Source organism: Fusarium coffeatum (genome assembly GCF_003316985.1).
Source record: "Fusarium coffeatum strain FIESC_28 chromosome Unknown BRIP53273_contig_299, whole genome shotgun sequence".
Classification (NCBI taxonomy): domain Eukaryota; kingdom Fungi; phylum Ascomycota; class Sordariomycetes; order Hypocreales; family Nectriaceae; genus Fusarium; species Fusarium coffeatum.
Genome location: NW_022158088.1, coordinates 20,115 through 39,520, shown reverse-complemented (window position 1 = coordinate 39,520; position 19,406 = coordinate 20,115). Strand labels below are relative to the sequence as shown.

The window sequence follows — 19,406 nt, the reverse complement described above, 5'->3', positions numbered from 1 at the left end:
AGCTCGAGGCCCATATCTCTACCCGAGCCTTAGCTCCATGTGCGCCGCTAAGCGTAAGGCTCAGCTCGCGGCCCGCAGCTCGTCTAGGCGCTCAACCCAAGGCTTACAGCTAAATTCGAAGCTCAACTCGAAGCCCATCTCGAAGCTCAACTCGAAGCTCAACTCGAAGCTCAACTCGAAGCTCAATTCGAAGCTCAACTCGAAGCTCATTTCGAAGCTCAACTCGAAGCTCATTTCGAAGCTCAACTCGAAGCTCATCTCGAAACTCAACTCGAAGCTCATCTCGAAACTCAACTCAAGGCATGCAGCTCAACACAGGTCTCGACCCAAGGCTCAACTAGCGGTCCGTATCTCTGGTCGAGGCTCAGCTCGAGGGTTAGCTCGCGGCCCGCAGCCCGGGGCCGAAACTGTTTCCCAAGAGTCAGTGCAAGGCTTACCACTCAACTCGCCATCCACAGATCGAGTCGAGGTTCGATCCGAGGCTCAACCCAATGCTCATAGCTCCGGACAAGACTTGCCTACTGAAGAATTTTATCAAAAGCATCTTTACAGTGAAGCAGTGCCTTCTCGCACAACGGGCTTTTGCAAACTTGGGAACTGTCCTGGTAAGCCTCAGACGAAATACATATGGCATAAGTATTTACGGCAGCATCAACGTCGATCGCACAAACTGCTCAAGCGGGAAACAAAAACGTCCAAGCAGGCGGAAGAACTGTCGGCAGGACAATCTCCTTTGCTAACGGACGCCAAGATATCGCGACATCAAGTGATAAAAGAGGAAGCCCTTGAAGACTTACGCAACAGAACCTGTAACGTCAACGGGAGTTTGAGAAATTCACATGGCTTCATGACCAATGACGAGGTCAAGCACATTTTACCAAGAGCACAGCCTCCAAATACGGACCCAAAAGCAGGAGAAGTAGAAGCAACTTTTTGCACGGCTGAAGAGTCTCGCGGACTAGTCAATGATACGATTACGAATCCAATTGTCATCAAAGGTCAACCAGAATGTGTATTTGTTGGCCAAAAACGTCCAATTGAGCAAATCCTCGATGAATGGCTATTAGATCTGAACAAACGGGTCTCAGTACAGATTCCAACTCGAGACCAAAGCCTTGATACTTTCGAGGTACGAAAACTGAGAGAGGTCTATGACAAATTCATGCCCAACACAAAATCTGATCAACCTTGGAATGTCCTGGACCTTTCGAACCCTCTTCCTAATATCCTGCCACCATGTATCGAAGCCATGAACTGCCAACTTCTCCATCTGATTCAGCACCATAGCCTGCAAAGCGATTGGGCCCAGAGAGATGCTTCATCGCGGAGAGAAGCCCGTCACCACAAGAATGTCCTTGAAGGATTGCTTTTATGTGAGGGCGGGCACTGGACTTCGTACCATACAGACAGTAAAGGCTTTTCAACCTTTATCAAGTCTCAAGAGGGCGTCACTATCGTCGTTTTCCTGGCCAACCCAACTGATGATGAATGGGACAATTGGGCATCAGATGTCAGCCAAGACAACGGCCGGATTCGTTTCGTTATTTTGGAACCTGGGAATACCATCCTCCTGCCATCCGGATGTATACACCTAGTTGGTCGATGCAAACAAACGCTGAATACGACGGGTCATTTCTTGCAGTGGTCGGGCATTGGCGTCTGGTTGAAAATATTGAGAAAGCAGCGGGTTAAGAAGCAGATAACGAACGAAGAAATGACAGATGGCAGTATCTCGGAACTGCTTCGCATCGCCCTCAAGCTCATCGAAACTAAGATAGGGAAAAACCAAGTCGAGGTCATGGGAGGAATGGATAAGGCCCTCAAAAATGCACAAATGATTAAGGTAAGCGTCCGCCCCGGCGGGAAAACAGAAGTCACTAACGCGGCGACAGGATTTGTTAGAAGAAATCAAACTTAACCCACAAGTTCAGGAAAAGAGAGGTAGGCCAACGCGGGCTGGTCGTGGGATAAGGTAAGATGGATCCTGAGGGATCTCTGATATGCCATCAATTTGGACAGACGGATAGGAATAAATCGAGGACTGTATAGCCATACGAAACGGCAGAGACCAAGCGCTTGGAAGAGTATGGAGGAGAAATGCAGTTGTGGAAACGATGGAAGTGCATGATCGGCTATAAAACGACAAACGTCACTAGTTCTGATATAGAGCTTGGTGGTTTGGATTTTGTGAAGAGCACAAAGAGCGAAGGTAGTCAAAAAGAATCCATTTCAAGAGCTAGGTTTGGAATGTTTGTTTGGAGGATTTGGTTTCCTGTTTCCACTTTACTTCTAGAACATTACAATATGTTATCGCCAGACAATCGTCTCTAGACTCTGCCTATCTGAGCTTTGCATGCCTGATGCAGTGATATCCTTACCTAGGTGACCACGTGTCTAACTTTCCCAGTCGCTGACCTGATTTCAAGTGAAATGATGGCCGGGGTTATCTGTAGTGCAGCGCAACTCATTATCATTTTGATTCGCTATGCTTTCAGCCTACCATCAGGTTAAAAGAATATGAGATACCACCTTCCGAAGAACAGCGATGATGTACGAGAAGGTTTTATCCCGATTGTTCTATGACGAGCCCACAAGAAGTTTGCACTGTATGGCATACATAACAATGTGTAAGTGTTCTTTCTCACAAGTAAATTTACGGTTAGAAGGTGGTCCCAGGCCAGCTTTGAATAGTTTTCAGTGATAATTCTAAGTGGAGGTATGAAGCTTGGCCACTTGGATGAACAAATTAGGAAATACTACCCATGCGGAGTGGCAGTCATCTCAGATAATTCGCAAGTCTCGCCTTGCATGGCTGGTATCATTGATAAAACATGCTCTACTCCGTAGGCGTTGGTGTGAAAATTGAAGTGGGGGAGTGGACGAAAGGCCTGTAGTGGCAAATACGCAAAATTGGTTGAGAAAAGAGGAATGCAGAGTAATGGAAGTGATGTTTTCAGCTGTGATGGCAGCTTGAATATCGTGTTGTTTATCTCTAACTCCAGTGATTTAGTGTATCATAACGGCTCCTAATGCATTACGAAGCAGCTCAATCGGCTAGCAGTTCCTGCGTGTCCTACGTGCCGTGCCTCATACCTAGACCGCGAAGAAGGATGCAAGCCAGGGCGGTCAAAGTAAATGAACTTGTATAGTGGCATTGCGATCGTGGTCCTCTAACCTAAGAGGTCCGTGCCAGATCGACAACAAACAGGGTCTGCGCCCGCGCCGGCTTGCCGAAAAGGTTCCCGAAACCCCCACTTGTCTAGACGCAACGGAAAGTGGCACTCCCATCAAGGAAGGAATAAGGTCGCCCTATGCCAATGTGATCCCTGGTAGACAAAGGAGGCTTGTCATGCCTAAAGTACCTAATGCAAATCTTTGTCTTACATCCTCTGAAGACCCTGGGTTCGCTTTACATAGTGGAAGTTGACTGCTGTATTGTTCGTCCGCTCATTCGTTCTCGATTGTTAATTTTGTACCTAAATGTTCATGACTGATGAACTGACATGCCGTTACGATGCTAAGCGATTTAGCTCCTCCACATCCTCGTGATGTTGCTTTTAGAATCAGTTACTAAGTACTCATGCGCTTTGCTTTTGCGTAGCGCACGATGTCCCGAGGTTGGCGTGTTGGCGATGATGAGCAGTCGCTAACGCCAACTAACCTACCAGGGGATACGACAGGTATCCTTGCGAGCAACTTTTGGAACCAACATGGAACGGGCCCAAACCCTTGCTGGAAATGGAAAATGCAAGGCGACCTCAGCGTCACGCCTACTGGCTTCAGGGACTAACAAGGATGGGTAGCTAGCGCTAAGAAAATAGCATTCGGAATCCATGTCAGCTGTAAGGTGGGCTTCGAGATGTCGCCTTGAACAAGGTAGACCAGGAAATGCAAGGGTGATAGCTTGAAGACTGCATATTGTGGGTACTAAATCCTACAGACTGCGATCGTACTGTAGGTCATTGATGCAGCAAAGACGATTAGAGACCATTCGCTTTATGCACGTAAGCTATGCCAAACCGAAGACTTTGGCATAAAGAGGGCACTATCCCAGCATAGCAAGGCAACTGGTTCGCATGAATCCTTTACAATTCCCGTGCGTAATTTTGCCAACCTTGTTTCGAAATGGTGAGTACGCCACAACCACATTGTCGTCTCGCTTCATCCCCTAAACCCACTCGAAGTCGACTTTCACCAAACCAGACATTCATTGTCATTTTCAGAGGTTTCTCAATACAAAACTTACGTTCCCTGATTTTCCCCTCGAGTACTACTAACGACGCCGATAGAATGGAGAAGTTGTTAAGAACATTCACCTCCAGCGCTGCCTCGCACGACGTCTGCCACCCAACCGCAACCTACAAATCAACAGCCGCAGCAAAGCTCACGAGAGCATCCCACCTCTGCCTCCGCCGCGGGCGCATCCAGCGCATCACTCATACTCGCCCTCAACAAGGCTAGGATAAGTTTTTTCTCTAAAGTATCATCAATGGCGACCTCCAGTAGGTCAAGTCTCAGTAAGGTCAGGCGTGCAAGTTGCATCAGCCACTGAACTCTCACGACAATGAACACATCACAACAGCTGCCAAGCTGTACACAAGGCGACCTCTTACTCCTTCAACCTTCATTCAACCCGACACAGCAAGCTTACAACCCTCCAGATCAGCAAGGTTCTCCAAGGGTAGATAACCGCAGAAACTTACTCGTCATCCAACGTACCAAGCTAAGTCAGTAAATCGACCCCGGTTCCCTTCGCTGCACACCGCTAACTGTCACAGCCTGCCATTCCAACACAATGTCGGCAGCAAGAAGGAGTCCATCGGAACCTATGCCACTACGCATGATGGTCGAAGACGAGAGGGAGGTCGAGCCTGGCCCACCCGTACCCCCTGGAGAGCCAGCCATTCCTATCAATCATACCACTCGGGCGGGACTGCTTTTGGAATGGCCCTTAGTTCGCGAATTGACGAAACATCACATTGAGCGAGAAGAAATTCGATACATCAGCGAGTATCCTATTAGCCAGGAACAGAATCGAGGAGTATTGATTGTTTATGGATGAGGTGAAGATTCTCACCCGTCACGGCACGTTCGAGAACCCACCGACCATGGCAACTTGGATATGGCTGATGATTCACCGGGCATGGCATTTTCTTCGCCAGCGGCTGATTGGGGACAGCTAGGTGGACTTAGCCCTCCCGGTCAAGTAGAATTCAAGGCTGGTGTTCTGGCCTTCGATGGAAACCCCGACTTTTCAGAGTCGAAAGTATGGGCTTATGTCGAAAGTTTCAAGGAACATATCCTTAACATGCACCCGATCATTCAGCCCAAGCTTCTGGATTATTGGGTCAGACACTTTTTGTATGATCTCCCAGCCTCGTATCCGCGCTCCGCAAAGCCCCAGACATCCAAGCCTACATTTGCTGTAGGAGGAGGTTCGCAGAGGCCGGAAGCTGCAGGTTCAAAAAGGAAGCGATCGCCAGGGCCGGATGGTTCCGGGCCACCTACACCCACGCCACAACGTGCTGGCTGACCCGATCGGTCCATCCACAGCGCTTTGGTCCTCACTGTTCTAGCTTTGGGCAAGGTCTGCTTGCATCGTGATAATGTACCCGATGTCGTTCACTCTACCGAGCCACCCCCTTTGGTAGCCCAGCCATCCGCAACGGAGCCATTCCACCCTCACCCAATCAAGGCTCCCCTCCTGGATACTCATCCCACTCGCACTCCTCAGGCCTACCTTTCAAGGAGCGGGAACGAAATATTCACAGTCGCCGGTCTTCAATTCATGGCTTGGAGTATTTCGCCTATGCTACAGATATTCTTGGAAATCACCTCGGCGCATACAACAATATGAAGAATGTCTATGCCAACATCTTTGCTGAGTTGTATCACGGTCAGCTAGGAAGACCGATGGAAAGCTTTGCTCTTATTCACAAAGCTAGCCATAAACTGCAGGTCATCATGAGACCGTAAGTTCTAAGAAATCCTTCGAATGATACCAGTAACTAACATGATTCCAGGAGCTTGGATAAGTTGAGAAGAATCAAGCGCAACAGCGAATTCATCCAGGAGACCAAGCACAACCAGCTTGCTCTGACTTTCCCGACATGTCTGCAACTTGAGAGTGATCTCATTGCTGAGATGCAGCTTCCAACGTCGGGATTACTCTCTTATGAGGATGACATGCTCCATCCCAATATGAGCCTTTTGGACGGCTTCAACCAACGCATTCTGGACAGTTACCCTGGCCAACTGTACCTGCGAACTCACCTGAACAGTAACCATTATGTTTTATGCGCTTGAAGACCCCGCCAAGGCAGGCAAGGACAAGTTCAGAAATGTTGAAGTCATATCTGACGCTATCTCTGGCATGCACTGGGTTGCACCGAACTTCGCATTCCGTGAGGACGATCCCCCAACCGACGATATCTTGGCTGCAAAATTGCGGACCAAGTACTGGGGCGCTCAGGTTATTACCTATCGTCCGTACATTCGACAGATTCTTTAGTTCTCTCACTCGATCAAGAACCACGCTTCGAGCCCCAACTTCCCCAGCGTCAGCTCGGGATTCCGAGAGAACGTGACTGCGCCGATGATCCACCCCAAAGCTAGGACAATTGGCGATGTCGATCCCCAAGTAGTCGAATTGGCTAAAAAGGGTATCAAGCCGCTTATAGAGAGTACTGGCGCCTTCCTTGGCTGGGGAGATAGGAGGCCGATCATCACAAACATTTTTGGTACTGCCCATGCGTAAATTTCTTTGTTTCCCACTTTTAATTGAAAACATACTAACCAGCTGCAGTCAACGGGGTAACCTTTTGGTCCTTTCGGCTGCTTTCTGCTACCCTGTACTTCACAGCTTTGTGGATGAGGAACTGCTGCGAACTTTGTTCTGCAAGACAATCCAGTTCTTGCGACAGTCAGCAACAGCAACAAGTGCACTTCGAACGGATATGCACATTTTCGAAGGACTCCAGAGAGATCTCTTCAGCTATGAACCCAGGACTAACTCGAGCTTCTCGAGCGGCACAAGCGCACCTGGCCACCACACCCTAAGATTTGTTGCGATGGCTGCACCACAGATGCATCATTCACTGAGCGATCACGGGCACCCATGTTCTATGCCTTATCATTTCCAGATGACAGCACATCTTGGACCCAGCCAAGACCTTATACCAGGACAAGGTCATGGAGTAAAAAAAGAAAAGGTCGCGTGCAAACTTCGGAGTCAAGATGCCTAAGCCTGTCGAGAAAGCTTTGATCGAGAAGAGCCCTGGTTTCTGGGAAGATGGCTTTGGGCAGATCGGGACCGATGTAGAGATCAGATCTGGTCGAAATGCGTGGCATGACTAAACCAGAACAAAGTCAGTACGTGTACATGATGGAGGCGTCGGTGACCTGACAGCGAGTATTAATGATGCTGAGACAGCACTTGAGAGACTTGATATTGCATAATCCTCTATAACTCGATGCACACGGTGGGAGAGAGTAATGAAGATTTTCCAAGTGAGTTATGCCAATCACGCCTAAAGCCAGATACTCATATTATTTTCACTGTAAGTGGAGCAATCGTCAGTAAGAATACGATGATGTGGGGTCTACACCATTGAAAGGGGAGGGGGATTCAAGCACCACGGGGCTTGGATATTCTCATGTTTTCTGGGTGGAGTTTCGCGAACTGGGATGACTAAGAACAAAAGTCGAACAACAGGACAAAAAGGCCGAAAAGGGGGTGGCTAAGAGGGTAACCAAGGGTGGCCCTGTGACATGGCTTCGCATAAAGTAGAGATGGGCAAAGTGGACTTGCTCATATCCTGGTGGGAGGGCTGAAGAGAGAACGACCGATCAAAATTTGCAACGGGATTCAGGCTACTCATAGCTTCAGTTTATCGTCTTTTACATCGAAGGGGAATGCACGCCAGATTAAACAGTATCTTCCCTTCGACTCGGCCAGATTTAGAACACCGTGACATATTCTACTCCATACACTGGCTGAATATCACGGCAATGATGTTGGGTTTAAGACAAGAGGTGAGACCAGAGCTGAGAAGTACGCCGTGCACATGGTACCCTGTAGCTCATTGCGTCACCGTAGCATATAGTCAAGTTCAGGAACCCTAGTAGTCTCGGCCTGTTTGCAGCCAATTACAGCATTAAGGCTGACCCCGAATGCTTTCTTCAGCATGCCTAGTGGTGTCAGTCGTAGACGATAAGGTTTTGTTCGCTTTATTGCCAATCGGCTTCTTACTTGCTCGCCTCGGCTTATGCTAAGAGTTAGCAAAACCCACCCAATGTTCGCTTGTAGGTGATTTGGGGGCCGGCTCGACGGCCATGCCGTTCGTGTTTATTGGCAAGTTATAGTTAGCCAACGCTCATCATTTCTTACCTGCAGGCCCTGCCAAGTTCAGCTATCACATTACCCCTGTGAGCTGAGTTATATGTCCTTGATAGCCTAAACCAAAACAGGCTAGTAATGCGCTTCCATCTGCTGATTTCTAAATCCCGGCGACCCGCACCATCATGGTTTGCCCCTGCCTTTACACAATCGAATTCGTCCATGCCCGAGGCATGTCTACGACTGCATACGTCGTACTACAGACGACCCAAGACCATAAAAGACGTGAGTGACCGTGAGGAATTTCCCTCGTTGCGTGCACAAAGAAAAGATTACACATGCTGGCAACAATACCATACGGTAAACGTTGTCCTTTTTAACTTCATCTGAATTGAAGTCTTTTGTTTCCCAAAGTCGTTACAACACGTACTATTAGAATCGAAAGAACTCCTACGCTTCTCATACAGCTATCCCAAAATTCATTTTTCTGATCCCCTTATCTCGTTTTAACCTACGACTTTTATCTGTTTCTGCCTCGCTCCATTATAAAACGGCATGTCATCGAATCTGCCAGCCCTGGCTCCCAAGCAACCGGGCTGCCCACAACTTATGTATAACAAGACCCTTAGCAAGGAGCACTCTCAAGAGGAGTGGGAGGCTGTGCGCCAGGTTATCGCGGTTGTATACATCGAAAAAAACCGAACTCTCGAAGAAACAATGGCTATCCTGCATAACGTGTTTCGGTTCGCAACATCGTGAGTGAAATACACAACCGTTTCCCACCGATGAGCACCTTAAAAAAAGACCCGATGGGTGGAAAGGAAAGCTGACATATGGTGTAAAGAGGTCAAATGTTGAAGAAGCGTCTGAAAAAATGGGGCTTAAGAAAACGCGAATATAGAAAGCATGAATCTACCTCTACAGCTCCCACTCCCTTAGTTGATTCAAGAGCTGAGGGGGTTACAGAGGCGGGCCAGAATGGGGATATGGGGATGGAAACAAAAGTAGCAACAGAGGTAACAGAGACAACCTTTCAATATCCTGGCGCGAGAACTGTTGACGACCAAGTCTTGTGTTCATCTTCAACATCGCTAACAGAGCACCAGGATCAGAGTAATAGAGACCCAACAATTACCCCGATCCGTCCTTCCAATAGAGGACCCTACGCCAAGCTTGAGCAAGTTCTCTACAGTGTCTCCAATTGGAGTAGGTCGAAGCTAGAGTTCTCAACCAGCATCCCTGATCCCATGTTCGTCTACCTGGCAAATCTAGATTCACCCCCTTCTCAGGACAGTCGCACAATGTATCGGATTTTCGAACTTTCTTTCGACCTCTGGTATCACGGCAAAGGAGATCTTGCGGGAAGGGCCATACGACGAGGGTTCTATCTGCTTGAATTTGTTCTTCATGAGGAACACCCCGACATGTTATGGCACATACTAGACACGATCTATGACATGGCTTGGAAGGGGTATCTTGATCTCATGGGCATGTTCCTCAAACATGCTACTGCTTTTGCAAAACAAAAGCTTGCCGATTTACATCCTCTCCGCCTCATCCTCCAAGAATTGACGACTCGCGATAGCTGTAACGAACGGGGTTTCTTTTGCGATCTACTACGCCAAGCCTGGCTCCGAAACGTTGACCTTCTAGGCAAACACATCGAAACTTCAGAGGCGCATCAACTTTGGCCTTACGAGCAGCTAATATGGGATGGAAGTATACCACTACGCACGGGAAGCGATTTGATAAAACAAGAGAAAGCCATCTATCAAGCCCTAGAAAGAATGGATCCAGCGCAGTCGCGAACCTCAAACACCATCGACACGGATAGGCTACGAGTCAAAGCTTTGCGATTAGAGTTTACACAAACGTATGTCGGCGATCGAGGCAAAGCTGAAGAGCTCGCGAACGACTTACTGGAAATCGAATCCGTCACAGGACCCAGGTTAACCGACCGATTTCACGCACACGCATACAAGATGCTAGCTCGACTGCAAGAGGAGAAGAAAGATTGGGACATGGCCGAGCAAAATCTGCAATGTGCCATCTCTAAGAGAGAGTCAGCGCATGCTAGCGAGAGTAACCTGCGCGTGATTGCCGACATGTGGGTGCTGGCGGCCCATTACCAAAGGGCTGGACGAGAACCTGAAGCCAAGAACATCGTGGATCGCGCGCTGGAGAGAGCCAGTGAATGTGTGACACAGATGATCACATAAATGGCTATGTCTTCAAATCGCCAGCCACTGGTATGTAGGGTATAAATGTAGCATCAGGGCGAGTTAGACCATGGTTTCAATATGTTCTTTATATACCATTTCGGTATCTTGCATTTAGTCTTCTTCGTTCCTCACATAATAGTGCATGTACAAACCACAGTGCTAAAACAAGACAGGACCTCATGAGTTAAGCCGAAGGGTCGACCGTTGTAAGTTTTACACAGTGAAAATTTTGAATTTGAGCTGAGAGAAGCAGGGGTAGTTGAGGACTTGGTTGTGTAGCCTCATAGCCTATACCCGAGATTCGAGGGCGCGTAGCGTGGGGCATGTGGCAAGAGAACACGAAGCTGGCATTCATGGTCTTGTCACAGTACAGTCAACCTCGCCATACAAACTGATACGCCTGTAGAGGAATCCAAAAACCATGACGGTCTGGAGGTGTTTGATTGGACAGTATGCCAGCGTTTCCCTGCGAGACTCGCTTTTCTGCAATGGGCAGTAGATAATCGAGTCTTTATTGAGCATCCCGACGCCATGCATATGCATAGGGTGATTGGGCACTTTCGAACGGTCCCGTAAGCTGGATCGTGCATCATGGACTTGAAATAAGGCAGCTGCACAATAACGAACTGGTTCGCAAAGTCCACCACATCAGTCGAAAAAGGATATATTGCAGCTCAGCCCGCCTGCTCGGTACTAGGTTCTTTTCCCTGTTAAACCAACATAAATGATATACGCTTTACAGACTATCTTGTCACAACTACCGCCAGCCTCTCAGTGCATTCCATCGCAGGAGTCCATGTTTAAAGGAACAAACATTGACAAAGAGTCAAGACAGACGAAAATCATTGTTCAGAGAACTGGGCGACAAACATCGCCTTGAGTCCTACAACGGTTACTGTCCGCCGCCCGGTGCAACCTATAAACAACAAACATGCAAGGACCAGCAACCGCATATGGCCCTGGATGGGGCTACGGCTATCGCCAGCAGCAAGGGATTGGTGGCTATGGTACTGCATCCACGATGATGTATAACGTTGCTCAACCGAACCTGCAAAATCCCGTTTACGATGCGCAACATGTCAGTTCGCGGCAACCTGCAGCTCTGCAGATGCAGATGATGACACCAACTGTTGCCTCAACCAACTCTAGATCCGAAACAGGAAACACAGCTGGCCCGAGCCTGCATCAATCAACGCAGAGCTCAAGCGGATCCACAAATGTTTACCAGCGAAGCAATGCCATGATTTACGCCAGCAACAGCATGTCTAGTGTGGGAGCAATGCCACAAGCGACAGCAAGCGTCGATGTTGCCATGAAAGATGACCACGAATACGAAGAAGGCGCCCTTGAGAAATGGGTTGGCTACCAGCGGCAACTAGAGAGCATATTCCAGGATATATTTAATGGGTCTCTCCAAAGCGCATCTGACACATTACTTAGCGTCACAATTTGGCTTTTATCTCAAGTCGCTGATCTAGGTATGTACAACACTGTCGTCGGGCTCTCTAGGGCAAAAAAAGAATAACGGGACTAATCATTTAACTTAGGTCTCAACCTTGACGACACCAACCTTCATGCTGATCGTATTCAACTATGGAACGACATCAACCACGCCTGGCTAGGACTAGGCCAGCAGCAGATAGAACTTATGTCCCCTTGTCAACAGCTTTCGAGATCACAAACCCTTGTATCAAAAGCTATGATCAAGAAGATGGGCAATGAGTTGATCCGGTTATGTGATGGTATCGAACGACACGGTCTGGTAGATTACCAGTATGGAGTATGGGAAGATCAAATAACAGCAGGTATGTGCACGTGCAGTTGTACTGTTGAGATTGGAGGATGTGCTAACGTGGGTGATTTGACAGTTCTTGAGGACATTTTAGATCTGTACAAAACTTCAGAAGAAGCAAGTGGAAACGGCAACCCACGTTACCAATACCATGGTAGGAATTGTCCAGGATCCGATTCTGAGGCTCGAGCTTAGAGGCATGCGTTATGTTTTGGTCGTCGACTGTTTATTTGCTTGAGCCTGCCTTACGTGGTCTTTTGTGATTCAGGGACGAGACATTTCGCGCCCGGCAAAGATTTCCCGTCTACTCACGAGACTCTAGAATTAGAAAATCGTGTCAAAAATCTCATTTCAAAGTCGTCTTGTCACAAAGTATTCTTTCTAGTCAAGAAGGCCATGCGCCGTAATTGAACATGTCTTGCAATTGAGGTTGCGGGTACACCCGACCTGTCTCAGGACAGTGCAGTTCTCTGCCCCATGCCAGCTACGAGTAGGAAATGAGTCTCACAAAAGAGATCACCCATCATTAACAGGTCACGTACCAAGGTGCTATAGACTTGGTTACAGCACTGATTAGCACGAGGAGAATCGTAGTAGCGACTGTCAGAATACTAAGTTGGGGACTTTCCGTTGCTAGTCTAGTGTTGGCACTTAGTAGGGACAATGCCGAGACGCAGGTCCTCTGCTTAATACTCATTGCTTGCACCTCATTTTGCTGACACTTAAACCCCATGTGTCAGCGCCCGCGTGCAAAGTAGTAGTCCCCTTTGGGTGTTGACATGATGTCTCGGGTCTGTCAGTCTCGGGCATGTGGATCATTCTCGCAAGCCACTGGAGTTGTGTGCCTGGACGAAAACAGGTGGGTGCATCGCACATGCATAACTCAAAGTTAGTGCACCACCGTACTTCGGAGAGCCAGGTATTAGGTGTGGGCGTCCCTAGTCCCAGTTGCGCGTAAGGAACGCGTAGCGTGACAATTGAGATGGCTGTACCCCTGTCCGCGGGATTGCCGATGAGACACCCGTCCCCTAGTCCACTGGACGAGAACACGCTAAAAATGAGGACGATCCGAGCCAACAGACGAAGTAAAGCACGCGCTATGCTTATTCTAGGGGAAGGGTGAAAAGATTCAGGCGGCTTCTCTGATATCAAATGATACGTCCTCTGGAACTTGTGAGACATTTATTTAAGCCTCTATGCCACGAACAGCCACTCTTGGATTTCGTTCTTCTTTCACCTCTCATCTTGTTTTATCAGGCTGGAAGCTCGAAGTTGTTCATCGCCGGCTTTGCAACATCATATTACTTCAAACTTATTTTCATGCTCCACTGTGCATTCGATTGACTTAACATCTTCAACCACATCAAAGCAAGATGGCCATGGACGCTCTCAAAAACCTTGAGAACAACGTTCCAGACTGGCTACAGCGCCTCGACGACCTCAGCGGCCAGATCGACCGACGCCAAGCCGAGCTGGCCGCTGTCGCTGCAACAGAAGGAAGGAATCCGGAGACAAAGTCATTACGCCATAAGGGCTCGACCGAGACACTTAATTCTGAAGATGACCGTCCGGTGGTTAATGCCGAGGCTCCTAACGACGAAGACAATCTCGAAGATGCTACTGCCGAGAACGGAGCGCAAACGCCAGTCAAAGCCAATACGTCCAAGGTACACACACCAACTCCCGGTTCCATTCGTCAACAACAAGAGATTATTAGGACAGCGCAAGCTAGAGCACGAGCTGTAGTCAAGAAGAAGCCCAAGTCACCATCTATGATGTCCAACGACGACGCCCCTGCCGCCTACAGAACAAGAACCATGGTTATTGTTTACTACGATAGTTATGTTCAGGGCTTCTTTGACGAACTTGTGCGATTCGTCTCATCGAGTCGAAACTTGTTTCGCATGGCTAAGATGGCCGCCAGAGTCGCCCAGATCAAGAAATTAGCCGAGCAAGACGTGTCAGAAGATGGCAACAACGACGACGCACTCCCTTCGCTACGATATATGAGCAGCAGGCGATTCGGCCCCATGTCAATAGCACGGCCCGGTGCTGGTGATCAACCACCCGATGTATACGATAATCTCGATAAGGGTCTTGAATTTGTGCAGAGCATGTGCGAGCACGGTGCTCACCAGTTCCTGCGCGATGGAGACTGCAATGATGAAATCAGCAAGGTGCAGAAGCGACTTACCGAGGTCCTCGAGATGGCCAAGACAGAGATGGAGCGCGTCCAACGCGAAGAACCTGAACTGGCCAAGGAAACAGGCGAAATGGGCAAGGTCCGCACACGACGACCCATCAGCATGCGTCGCGAGATGTCGGCCGGCCTCAAGGAAGGCAGCCCAACTCCCACACCCACAAAGGAGGAGAACAACAAACTGGAGCCCGCGAAGCTAGAAGCTGCAGAGCCCACTTCAGCACCGGATCCCATGGCGCCCATAGAGGTGGATCCAAAATTAATGGAGGTCGACGAGGGTATTGACGTCGAGATGGAGACTCCCAAATTACAATATCGATCGACACGGGCGATGCGCAGACAAGGCCCATAGGTGGCTGTGAGCCTTGATCTTCTTCTCAATATGGCACATTTGTTAGTATTAAGTTGTGAATTTGTATTAATAGACTGCGAAATATCTTTACGAATTAATATTATTCTTTTTCCAAGAATCCTTTTCAGCGTGGTTTGTTGCTGTCCCTCCCATTATCCTGTTTTACCCTAATGGTATTATGTAGCATCATGTCCTGGGATTCTCCAATGGAGATATCGGAGTGCGCACGCAGTCTGTATTCGTGTTTTGACAGGCATGTGACCCTAATGTCAGTGTCGCATGTTTTGGTGCCTAGGTATCGTCGCATCTGGCTCTTCGCTAAACTGTGTAGGACACGAAAGATCACCTGTAAAAGTGAATTAATCTATGTCTTTCACGAAGGGTGATGAGCGCAAGGCTCACTTCGCTTATCTTGCACGTGAGAACCTTGAGCCTAGCATCCCCAGCTCCTTATCGCTGTCACCAGCACAGCCTTGTCCACTCGCAACATTAGCCGCCGAGCCGCAGCCAAAGCATCCTTCTGCATCCAACAACGTACAACTACCACGCATAGAGCTTCCCAAAAAGCCTACGCATATAGTGCGTAACACCGGAAGCAACACCGTTGGTAGCTGACCTTCCGCAATGTTTTAACCCTCGAGACGAGAAATGACGATTTGAGAGATTTCTGCTAGATTTGCGAGCGTGACAGTAGGAGTTGGCGAACAGCGACTTCGATTTTTGTATGATCTTTGTCGTCCGTATTGCGATGGATTCAACTATGTTCTCCCCGCCGGCCAGTCCGTCGTCCATGGGTCCAGTTTGTCTTGAACTAGAGCCGAAAAGGTCCCCTTCTCCCGAATGTATAACAGCAATGCGAGTAAGTCATATCCATTGTTATAAGGGAGAACAGGAAAGCTAATCGCCAGGATCCTGACGTCTTCGCCTCAAACCGTCTTTTCGGGACCGGTTCTGGATCCAATTTCGCGTCTATTGGCGAGAGTCTTCCACGCGACAAAGGATTTTCAGATAAACCCATGAAACAGAATCTCGTCACCGGACCATCTCTTGACCATATTGCGGCGAAGGCATTGCAGGGTGCCTCATCGATTGAAGTGCCTGTAGACGAAGCCGTTTGCAGGGGTACAAAGATACTGTGCCAAGAGTGGTCACCTACTGTGTAAGCAAAACAGGACCGTCAAAAACGTCCGCGCCGTACAACTCAAAGAGTGTCAAGAATGGTCAACCGATTGCGATCTTTACTGTACAGCCTCTTATTTCGCGTGAGTTCGTGATAGCGAAATCGACTCGTATCAAGCCACCCTGATTGAGTTTCTAAAGACAGCCGTCTATGCACCCGAGTGCTAACGTCGCTAATCCCATTATGCAAGTTTTCTTGAGTTATGTGGACCATTCTGTTATCAACCAGGATACCCCAGTAATTTCCTGTTATACTTCCCGATCAGACCTTCCGTAGCTGTAGGGATCATGTGATAGTGTTCACAAAAAGGAAGTTAGACAGTTCCGCCAAAGCAATTTTAACTTAATCTTTCCACTAACTCCTCATGAGGACTTATGCAGCATGCTCAAGCTCCCAAGCGAAATCCTGCTCAGTATCGCCAGTCTTTCTTCCATTCCTGCTTTGGCTTCACTATCAATATGCAGCAAACACTTTCATGGAATCTTCTCTACTCCCCTTTACAGACAAGATATTGATGGGGAAAGTGTGGCTCTCGAGAGATCTGTCAGCCGTTATCCCGACCCGGATGACGTTTTGAAAGTCTTTGAGTCCATATTGGAGGCCGGTGGCGACCTCGGGAAAGAAATCGTACCTACCCGTTTGGCCCCGTACTTTTCCGTCCCGGAAGACTTCTCATTCGATCATAACCACAAAATTAACGCTATTCATATCGCCGTTTACAGAGGTCTTACCGAAGTTGTCGAATATCTGATCAAAGGCCGCTATATGGCATTGGGACCATTTACTTACGGTCCCCTCGATCATGCATTACAAGGCGGACACATCGAGACGTCGAAAAGTCTTATTCAACATGGAGCAGATCTCGGTGACAAAAGCAGCTCTGCTCTTGAGGCTGCTGCATTACGTGGCTTGACAGAAATCGTGGTCTTACTAGTCGACGAGAAAGGGATGGACCCGAACGGACTGGGCGGAGGCTGGAACCCCTTGTCTTGTGCGATGCTGAGTGTTTCGGCTGGAAACGAGGATGATGCATTAGCCACATTCACCTTTCTACTCGAGCGAGGCGCCAATCCTGATCTACCAGGCTATTCATGTGAGCTGGATACAGAGAATTGGTATGAATCACCACTCGCTCAAGCTTTCAGTTTGAAGCAGTTTGAAATAGGCTTGCTCCTTTTGCAGCATGGAGCGCACCCGGGAAATGACGTGATTCCACTTCACAAAGCGGCATCAGATCGATTACGACGATACTTACTCCCTAACGAGAGTGGACTCATCAAGTTCATGATAGAATTCTTGGACCGCCTACCAAATACTAAGATGCCGCAGAGGCCGTCAAATTTGGGTTGCAAGCCGTTCCGCCCGCTTGAAGGACTTTTGAGCGAACCCTCCCTGAAATCTCTTTTTGTTGCCCACACGCTATTACAAGATGGGTTCCAGATACCGGAAACAAGGAGAAAGGCACTCCCGAATCTAGCGAGGAAGTCAAGATTGACAAGGCGGGATGTCGAGCTCATCCTGATATGCTACCCTTTCATGGATCTTCGTTACATGGAAAAGAAGAAGCTTGACTGTGTGGTCCGAATTGTAGAAAATGAAAGAAAGGGAACACGTCTGTTCAGTCGGGACGATTCTCCAGCACTCGAACCTGAGCCAGGCACAAGTTCCCAATATGATTTGAGCGAAATCATGCAACAATGGAGAATCTTTGTTGACATGGAGTTTGATAAGTATGTCACAGGCACCCGATTATGATCTGGAAGGTTCATATAGGAAGTACACATTGACATTCTCCACAGGGCCTTTAGGGAAACCAATTTCCACATGGTAGACATAGTCCAGATGTGAAAGGTATTGAGAAGGATCTCAGACCTAACTAGTTAGATGCAGATACAGCAGTTGATAGTTACTACATGTTCGAAAAGCTAACACAATCACCATGAAATTCATATTGATGTAGTCAATTGCAGATCTTTCTCTATTGCGTGCAACACATTGCTTCCCTTGTAATATGCCCCTTAGTGTACCCCGATCTCCGAGCAGCTTACGTTTGACAGACCTCATACGTACGTAGGTGAAGGCCTTTAGTCGGATGACCAATATCGCCCATCCTGAGTCGCAAGACGATTCAATATGACGTGGAAGCCGAGATACTCTCGGATAGTGAAGAGTGGTGCCATGCACCTCTCCTGATTGTTGAGTCCGTCGTCATCGATTTCATGGGCACTAGCGAGGCAATTGGCCTCTTCGGTCGCGCCGAAGGCTCAGCGAGCTCCCTATCTACTACGGAAGATCTTCCCGCGTGAGAACAGCAGTTGTAGCAAGTTTGACGAGCAACAAGAATAAATAGCATTACAGCCTGGCTGAAACGCAAGGAACGTAACCTCTGATCGTTTTGTCGATGGCTCGATGTGATTAATTACATGTCTTGTATCCTGCCTCCCCGAGACAGGAACTTGGATAGTTCCAAAAATAGGTATACCTGAAGTGTCTTTGTTCTACACTATCACCCAATTGCCAGCCCATGTAGTCCTTGGAATAAAGCCATGTCTACGCTTTCCTTAAACGTCTAGCAAATATTTTGACCTGGGGGAAGAAAAGCACATCCTTCGAAGGCTCGTTCATCATAAGAAGGTAAGGGAGGTTCCAGAGGCTTCATAAGACTACTGATCTTGGCCTTGACCTTGTCGCTCTTCCCGCAGAGAAGCTCGCCAGCACCCTCCTCCTCAAGACCTTCGAGGGCTGTGACATGGGTTCGGAAAACAAACTTATTGATGTCCTGGACGAAATCATCGTGAAGCTTCTTACATTGCTGTTCCTTTCCGATGAAATCGTATGTATCGGCCTTGGTATCGACGCAATGGATCTCCTTGTGGTACTCAACCAAAGCATCGATGGTGTCTTTCGTGAGCTGGTAGGTAACCTCGTTTCTCCAAAACATGTCGATGTGAACGATGTAAGCCTCAACGTAGACCATCTCGTAGTTCATGATAGCCTCAACCAGGGGGTTGTCAGCATCCCGCTTGAGGCCGGACTCGGGCGTCGTAGGTAACATAAGCGAGGTCAACGTCCAGATGGCGCCTGGCGATGAGACAGTTTCGCTAAGATATGTCCGATGTTGAAACGCAGAGTTGAGAGAACGTTCGCCTCGACTGATGCGCTCGAGTGTTGCTGTAAGCCAAGGCTCGACCTTTGAACCCAGGACGACGTCAACAGATGAAGGTCGAGGAGATAAAGCGGCGTCCGAGGCCGGAAGGGGTTGCTGGACCATGCTGAGAAGTAGTAGGCAGGGCGTAATTCGATTGAACGAAACGAGGGAAAA

General features: G+C 48.4%; 7 protein-coding genes across 7 annotated transcripts; 6 read left to right on the top strand and 1 right to left on the bottom strand.

The window, feature by feature from the left end:
* Positions 1 to 37: 37 nt before the first annotated feature.
* On the top strand, positions 38 to 1,918 carry FIESC28_10287 (uncharacterized protein; the record flags this gene model as incomplete). Its single annotated transcript, XM_031164420.1, has 1 exon — positions 38 to 1,918. The coding sequence occupies one exon, from the start codon at positions 38 to 40 to the stop codon at positions 1,916 to 1,918; it is 1,881 nt and encodes a 626-aa protein (XP_031011529.1).
* A 3,204-nt stretch (positions 1,919 to 5,122) lies between these two features.
* Positions 5,123 to 6,757, top strand: FIESC28_10286 (uncharacterized protein; the record flags this gene model as incomplete). The annotated part of the gene is made up of 5 exons (XM_031164419.1): positions 5,123 to 5,435; positions 5,657 to 5,972; positions 6,024 to 6,112; positions 6,282 to 6,472; positions 6,512 to 6,757. The coding sequence occupies 5 exons, from the start codon at positions 5,123 to 5,125 to the stop codon at positions 6,755 to 6,757; spliced, it is 1,155 nt and encodes a 384-aa protein (XP_031011528.1).
* A 2,136-nt stretch (positions 6,758 to 8,893) lies between these two features.
* FIESC28_10285 (uncharacterized protein) lies at positions 8,894 to 10,557 on the top strand (the record flags this gene model as incomplete). The annotated part of the gene is made up of 2 exons (XM_031164418.1): positions 8,894 to 9,093; positions 9,495 to 10,557. The coding sequence occupies 2 exons, from the start codon at positions 8,894 to 8,896 to the stop codon at positions 10,555 to 10,557; spliced, it is 1,263 nt and encodes a 420-aa protein (XP_031011527.1).
* Positions 10,558 to 11,491: 934 nt separating this feature from the next.
* FIESC28_10284 (uncharacterized protein) lies at positions 11,492 to 12,547 on the top strand (the record flags this gene model as incomplete). Its single annotated transcript, XM_031164417.1, has 3 exons — positions 11,492 to 12,038; positions 12,108 to 12,365; positions 12,429 to 12,547. The coding sequence occupies 3 exons, from the start codon at positions 11,492 to 11,494 to the stop codon at positions 12,545 to 12,547; spliced, it is 924 nt and encodes a 307-aa protein (XP_031011526.1).
* Positions 12,548 to 13,725: 1,178 nt separating this feature from the next.
* On the top strand, positions 13,726 to 14,904 carry FIESC28_10283 (uncharacterized protein; the record flags this gene model as incomplete). Its single annotated transcript, XM_031164416.1, has 1 exon — positions 13,726 to 14,904. One exon carries the CDS (start codon positions 13,726 to 13,728, stop codon positions 14,902 to 14,904), a length of 1,179 nt encoding a protein of 392 aa, XP_031011525.1.
* Positions 14,905 to 15,757: 853 nt separating this feature from the next.
* On the top strand, positions 15,758 to 17,932 carry FIESC28_10282 (uncharacterized protein; the record flags this gene model as incomplete). The annotated part of the gene is made up of 4 exons (XM_031164415.1): positions 15,758 to 15,763; positions 15,813 to 16,063; positions 16,588 to 17,814; positions 17,884 to 17,932. 4 exons carry the CDS (start codon positions 15,758 to 15,760, stop codon positions 17,930 to 17,932), a joined length of 1,533 nt encoding a protein of 510 aa, XP_031011524.1.
* Positions 17,933 to 18,653: 721 nt separating this feature from the next.
* On the bottom strand, positions 18,654 to 19,355 carry FIESC28_10281 (uncharacterized protein; the record flags this gene model as incomplete). The annotated part of the gene is made up of 1 exon (XM_031164414.1): positions 18,654 to 19,355. The coding sequence occupies one exon, from the start codon at positions 19,353 to 19,355 to the stop codon at positions 18,654 to 18,656; it is 702 nt and encodes a 233-aa protein (XP_031011523.1).
* Positions 19,356 to 19,406: the final 51 nt, after the last annotated feature.